Consider the following 7,357-nt stretch of genomic DNA (forward strand, 5'->3'; position numbering starts at 1 on the left):
CTTTTTGCCTATAATATAGTATGGAAGTAGGCATATTCGAATGGTTGGTATTGAAAGAGACCTCAGTCGCTCAGCCTGTGACAGGGACCTCAGGAAACTTTGGCCATGACAGGGGAGACCTCAAGCGTCATTGGCTGTCACAGGGACCCCAGGGAGCGTTGGCTAAGACAGGGACCACAGGGAGGCAATGGCTTTGAAAGGGACTTCAGTGAGCATAAGCTGTTACAGCGACTTCTGGAAGTGTCGGCCACCACAGGTATCTCGGAAGCCATGGCCAAGTCTGGTACCTCAGGGCCAAACCTCAAGCCTCTAATATGACTAATGGCCATATATTGAGAAAGCTATGGTTCAGTGCTTGCCAAATTTGTCTTGCAGGCTCTCACAACTGTATATTGTGTGTGTCTTTGTTATTGGACTAACTCAGTTCAGATCTTACAATGTCTACAAATGAGCTGATGAGATGAAACAGGTGTGTAAGTTGAGAGAGACAAACAAAATGTGTAGTGGTGTGGGGCTCCAGGACAGGTTTGAGAAGCACTGCTGTAGGTGAAAATGGTGGACTGGCGTCCTTGGAGGAGGTTTAAGGTAAACATACCTATTAAGCTCACCAAAATCTACACTGAGGCATTTTTAGTGCACAAGTTATTGTTAACTTATATTAAGTTAAAATATTAATCTCTCACACAAAAGCATTTCAATTAAGATATACAGCATTAAATGAAAAATGTGTACCTGTTTGTACCCTTTAAGCACACCCTTATTCCCAATAAGCTCACATCATATTTTATAAAAAATTCTTGTACATTTTAAACAACCTATATAATGAAAAATTGAAAGTCAATCACATAAAAAACAGAACACAAAAATCAAGCAGCAAGGTATTCAATTTGTTCAGATATATTCATATACTGTATATATATATATATATATATATATATATATATATATATATATATATATATATATATATATATATATATATATATATATATATATATATATATATATATATTTATTTCATGTAATATTTATTAAAATAACAAGATTTTTCTAAAGAAATAATCTAGGTCATGTATTAAATTTATATATAATCTGAACTCAAATATGGAAGTGTGTTTAATGGGTATGTGAGCTTAATAGGTATGTTTACCCTAATTTTAATGGCTATTAAGGCCACCTGCCTGCACAACTACATACACTCTACAACATGTGCCTATACTATACAACACTTACATATACTCTTACACTTACCTGTACTATATAAGACTTACCTGTACTACACAACTCTTACCTTTAATATACAACACCTGTATTATACGACACTTAGCTCTCTCAGAACTGAAACCAATGCTGCAGTGAAATACTTTGCTCCTACGACACTTACCTGCTCTCTGACACAAGTAAATCCTCATCGTAGACCAGACTTTCAGCAGCACATCTCTGACTCTGCAGCAACATTTATGGAGGATCCTACAGCAAAAGAATGCACATGTGCAAATTGATAAATAAATACATTGAATAAAATAAGTGGTTTGCTGATGTGTTTTATACTACAATAATTTCACTCTATTTTCTCTAATAAAGTCCCCAAAACTGCTGTTTGTGTGTGCGTGTGTTTACTGTTAATAGCAAGATGCTGAGCGCCACCTTGCGTCTGTATCATCATACTGCAACTGTATTTTAATCACAATATAACATTTCTATTGATGCAGCCATGCAAGATCAGAAGCAACAAAAAGTTTTGTACTGATCGGAAAATGTTATAAAAGAGTATAAGTAGCAGAAGTTAATGGAATTTACATAACACATCTACATAACAATAATTCGGTTCATACGGAAAGCGCCATTAGCGATTCAAATGACTGATATGCAGATGAAAACATTAAACCAATACGAAAACGTTAGATTAGTAACGAGCATCTCATCGACTCACCAGCAGCTGCAGATGTGAAAGCAGATGAAGAAAGAGAAGCAGCACAAGATTAACCGTCGATCATTCAGTTCAAACATCGCGCTCTGTGACGACATAAACCGCTCTTAGAACGTTCACGCTACGCGTTCTGCTCGATTTACTCTTTCATTAAACAGTGAGGAAAATATACATAAAAACATAAAACACTTCCTGTTCCCCGAAAGTAAAAAAAGACCCATTTCAAAATTCCATTGAGAATGAAGAACATATTTATATGTGTGAAGAAAGCTCATGTTGCATGTTTTTATAAATGTAGTCTATTATATAGGTGAATTTAAAACAGAAAGTTTTACTGCCTTAGAGTGACTGTCTGCCACAGAATCAGAAACTATGAAAGAGCTGAATATTTTTGTTGTTGTTGTTGTTGTTTTGAAGTTGAAAGTTATTGATCTGTGTGTTTATAGGCTACCAATTTATAGCATTTACATAGGGTTGCACCTTCAGCAAGAAGAATGTGTGTGTGTGTGTGTGTGTGTGTGTGTGTGTGTGTGTGTGTGTGTGTGTGTGAAAAAACTGGCCTTTAATTCTTTAATTTCCAGCAGTGCATTATGTTGTTTTTTTTCTGAAGTTAATCCCGTGTTAATAAATAAATAAATAATAATTATTATTATTATTATAAAATATATATATATATATATATATATATATATATATATATATATATATATATATATATATATATATACGGTATAAAATAAATAGCCTAACGCTTGTAAATAGCCTAACATATAAAATGACCACTAGATGGCAGCATATAAAAGGGTTTTTGGGGTCACCACCGCAAACCGCAACACAAAATATAAAACGATGAACAGGAATTAACAAGGGTTGTGTCCTGCAAAGTCAAGTGTATTTACATTTCCATTGTATTTAGTTTCGTAAGAGCTAGGGTCATTTAAGACCTGTCAACAAATTAAGCATTTTCCACTGTAAAAGTCACCGAAAGTAGCCTACAAGCAGAAAATCCAGCTGTTGCTGAGCTCCATCATGTTGTCATTGTTAATGTTGCTCAGTTTACCTGTTAATTTTTAATACCCACTGGTTTGCTCATGTCCGCAAATTTCAATGTAGGGACATTATAATGACAGACAAAATACGCTCCACATAAAAAAACCCAACAACAAAATAATAATAATATAATTGCAATATATAGGCTATATAATATAATTTTCTATTCATTTTAAACAGTTAGTCACCAGACAGTAATAGCTGGACTTTTATTTGTGTTCTTATGTTTTAAAAGAAATAAATTCATAATTTTATAAGCACTTTTCCTTTGATGTTGGTACATACAGTAGCCCATTTTACGATTTTTTTTTTCATGTAAAAAATAGGCTACACCTGTAAAATTTATTCAGAAAATGCACAGTATCAAGGGCAGAGGTCATGTGAAATAAATTATCAACTGTATCTAAATTATGAATAACCTTCATCTGGACGGCAAAGTCCCTGTGGCTTTAATGCGGAATTGAAGGGAGAGGCTGCGCGTTCACAATCCCTCCCCTTCCACTGTGGAGGCGGGAGCGCGCAGTGGATTCTGTCCGAACTCAAGCGCGAGGAGAAAACAGCTTCTGCACTGCTCAGCTTCACACGGACACTAAAATGTATCATCTGCCGTCTTCTAACAAAAACAGCAGAGACTTCCAACGGGATATAAAATGCTGCATCATGTTTTGGGATAATTTGGCATCTGAGCATTAATTATAGTTAACACATTTCATCAAGTGTCGTGTTGACTGAAATCCGCGCGAGTGTTAGGAATATCACAGACAGGTAAGACAATGTGAGAAAGTTAAACCTTTTAAGCGTACACAACATTTTCAGGAAGTAAGTAGAATCTTGAAACTTTGGTTTGTGCGGTTAAGGAAACAGTCGCTACAAATCTGGAGAAGTTTAGAACATTCACAAAACAAACGCGTCTCGTTAAAAAGTGAAGAGCGTTTTCAGAACGCTGGACAGCGAACATGATCCGAGCGTTCCGTTCTCGGGCGCCCGGTAACGCAGCAGGAAGCTCGGGATGACCGCTGTCTTTCTTGTTTCCTCTCATTAAGCTCAATTAGTCGACAAGAACTCGAAAATAGAGATTAGATATAATATAAAAGCAACATAAATGTGCATGACCATATAATGTAATGTCAACTGCTTTTTATTTCCACCCTCATAATGTGCAAAACTGACTCTTTTTTTCTTAATTTACTCTTACGTTGGTTATTTGTGCATGATTCAGATATAGAAATATAGAATCTTCTAAAGTACTAATCTGCACCTTCATGTGTGCTTGGCAGGTGCTGAAAATGGCAACCAGATACCTGATGCTTATTGCTTTGGGGACTGCGGTGCTTGGCAGTTCGCACAGTTGCCCTGAGCAGTGCAAATGCTCCGATAAATTAAACCACCAGTTTACAGATTGTGCCTACAGAGACCTTCTGGAAGTACCCGTGGGCTTGCCGTCCAATGTGACCACCCTGAGTCTTTCAGCTAACAAGATTAAAGTGCTGAAATCCAAAAACTTTATAAATGTGACCCAGGTGACCTCTCTTTGGTTGGCTCACAATGAAATCGTCACCATTGAGAGGGGCACTTTTGCGCCTTTGATTCAGCTGAAAAATATGGATATTAGCAACAACAAAATTGAGCATTTTCCATGGGAAGACTTGAGCAATCTCGCTGCTCTGCAGTTGTTAAAGATGAACAATAATGACATGGTCAGTATCCCCAAGGATGCTTTTTCCAACCTGAAGGAACTGCGTTCGGTCCGTATTAACAATAACAAGTTTACCACCATCGTGAAGGGAACGTTTGATCCGTTGATTTCCATGTCTCACCTTCAAATCTTCCACAACCCCTTCACCTGCTCCTGCAATCTTGAGTGGCTCAGGGACTGGATCAGCAAATCCACGATCTCCATCCCTGAGCAAAACAACATTGTCTGCGATGCTCCTTCCCACCTCAAAGGAACTCAGGTCACTAGCATGCCCACACTGGACTGCAAGGCCCCGTCCGTGTCCATCACATATCAGCCAAACATAGAAAAAACCGAACTCTTTGAGGGATATATGGTCATGCTTTACTGTGAAACAAAAGGAACCCCTAAACCTGATGTCACATGGGAGATATACGCTGGAAACCAACTAATTGCATTCCCTTTGCCAGCTATTGTTGAAAAAATTGAGATTCCAATTAACGGGCCACCTACGAATGACAGGTTCCTTGTGTTTCAAAACGGCACCTTGATCATCCCTCATATTAGCAAGAAGGAAGATGGGAACTACACCTGCTCTGCTGTCAATGACATGGGAAAAGTTGAGCGCTCTGTGAGACTTGTTGTTTTGGGCACCAAAAAGCACGCCATCAATTCCATGCTGGACCCAAAAGCATCCAGCCATTTACCAGAAGACAAACCCGGTTCAAAAGGCTCCAAAAACAGCGTTATGTGGTCCAAATCTGGGGAGAAGGCAAAGAGCCTTCCAACAGGAACATCTCTCATTACAGTAAATAAAGAGCAAGTGGAAGAAGGGACTTTGCCATTTGTTGGCAAATGCGGAGTAAATGATGGCACTCAGTACATCTCCAACCATGCTTTCAACCTCAGCTTGGATGACCTCAAACAATACACGTTTGATTTCGGAGTTATTGCTCTGGAAGTTTCAGAAACTGAGGCCAAAGTTCAGCTGAACCCTTTCCAGATGGCCAACGCAAAATCAAACCTTCACCTCAGCCAACAACAAGACCTCCAAACTGTGAATAAGGAGCCTTTTAGTCTTTTCCAGACGTCCACCAAAAAGTCACCCTTGGACATGTTGTACCTTTGCATCAGTACTGGCAATGGACATTCAGTGGTGCAGTGGTCCAAGATAGAGGAGGGCGTCAACGCCTATCGCTTCCAGGGCCTCAAGCCAGGCACTAATTACACCCTGTGCCTCACATACGGGGGCCAGGACTGTCAAGTCCAAGTGGTCTTCACAACTAGAAAGAAAATCCCATCTTTGTTAATTATAGTGGTCGTTAGTATTTTTTTGCTAGCTTTGGCAACCGTGCCCCTGCTGGGTGCCACCTGCTGCCATCTGCTCTACAAGTATCAAGGCAAGACTTACAAGCTGATTATGAAGACGCAAAACCCAGATCAGATGGAAAAGCAAATCGCGACGGATTTCGACCCCAGGGCGTCTTTCGTGGGATCCGAGAAGAACTTCAACCCGAGTGAGCTAGAAGAGGGAGAAGGCGAGGCCGATGGCGAGGAGGGAGACGGAGAAGGTGAGGACATCGAGGGAAGCGTGGTTACCGAGTCCATTCCCGAGTCACAATCCAAAACACAGGAGGAGTTTGAGGTTGGATCCGAGTACAGCGATCGGTTGCCGCTCGGGGCTGAAGCGGTAAACATATCTGCCGAGATCAACGGTAATTACAAACAAACCGGTTGAGATGCCTGTTGTCTGTTTGCTCTGAAACACATACAAACCAGGCGAATACAGACTGTCATCTCACGTAACACAGACGCATTTTACCTCAGAAGGTTAGCAGTAAGTGCATACGAAGAGTGTTCAATATTATAAACAGGGTTTTTGAGAATATATCGAGTGGACTAGACTTAAATGGACAAATCTGTCTTCAGAAAACCTCATAAAACAATAGATTTTCCTAAGTCTCGTCACTTTAGCATAATCATAAACATACGTTGCCTCAATAGTAGCCATTAAAGCCATAGAAGTGCATATTGTATAGTGGACGTCCAGCGCTTCTGAAGAAGAAAAAAAACACCGTTACTCTTTCCACAGCATGTGTGTGTCTGGAAAATCAGCCAGGTCACCTTGAAAAAGAAAATAGAAAAAAGAAAAAAATGCTTGTTAAGTGTAATGTGGGATCCCAAAATGTGTGATTTGTAATCTTTTTGCAAACGGGTGCTTTAAAAATATCTCTCGCCTTTATGAACTGACGATGTTCTTTCTTCTCTTTGAGATAGCCTTCTTGTTCGTGGCATGTCACACAAAAGTATTTTCAAGTGTGTTTTATTAGGATAATATAGCCTCTAGATATTACATGTCGATTTGTGGTGTAAGCCAAGTAACCTGAGAAGATGTTCTCTCTTTTTATATAAATATAAATGGTCCGTTTTCACCATCAGTCAAAGCGACATCGTAAATAGACGCATAGTGACTTGTTTCGTGTCCAACTGTCCAATGATGTTGTAAAAATACTCAAACCTTTTAAAACTTTTGATATGATTTTATGTACGTTACCTTAATAAAAATATTGAACGAACAAATGTATTGGACATTTTTTGCAAACACGGGAAAGTGTTTTTATAAAATCTGGACAATCTCCAGCACAAACCACACAGTTCAGTAGCTATGAAAAATCATAAATAATTTGAAGTCGATTCGCTGG

At 38.9% G+C, this 7,357-nt stretch overlaps 1 protein-coding gene across 1 annotated transcript; it reads left to right on the plus strand.

Moving 5' to 3' along the window:
- The first annotated feature begins 3,500 nt into the window (after positions 1-3,500).
- LOC132133128 (immunoglobulin superfamily containing leucine-rich repeat protein 2-like) lies at positions 3,501-7,235 on the plus strand. Its single transcript, XM_059545858.1, has 2 exons — positions 3,501-3,745; positions 4,258-7,235. Exon 2 carries the CDS (start codon positions 4,267-4,269, stop codon positions 6,391-6,393), a length of 2,127 nt encoding a protein of 708 aa, XP_059401841.1. The 5' UTR covers positions 3,501-3,745; positions 4,258-4,266; the 3' UTR covers positions 6,394-7,235.
- Positions 7,236-7,357: the final 122 nt, after the last annotated feature.

This window comes from Carassius carassius, chromosome 50 (assembly GCF_963082965.1).
Source record: "Carassius carassius chromosome 50, fCarCar2.1, whole genome shotgun sequence".
In the NCBI taxonomy this organism is placed as follows: domain Eukaryota; kingdom Metazoa; phylum Chordata; class Actinopteri; order Cypriniformes; family Cyprinidae; genus Carassius; species Carassius carassius.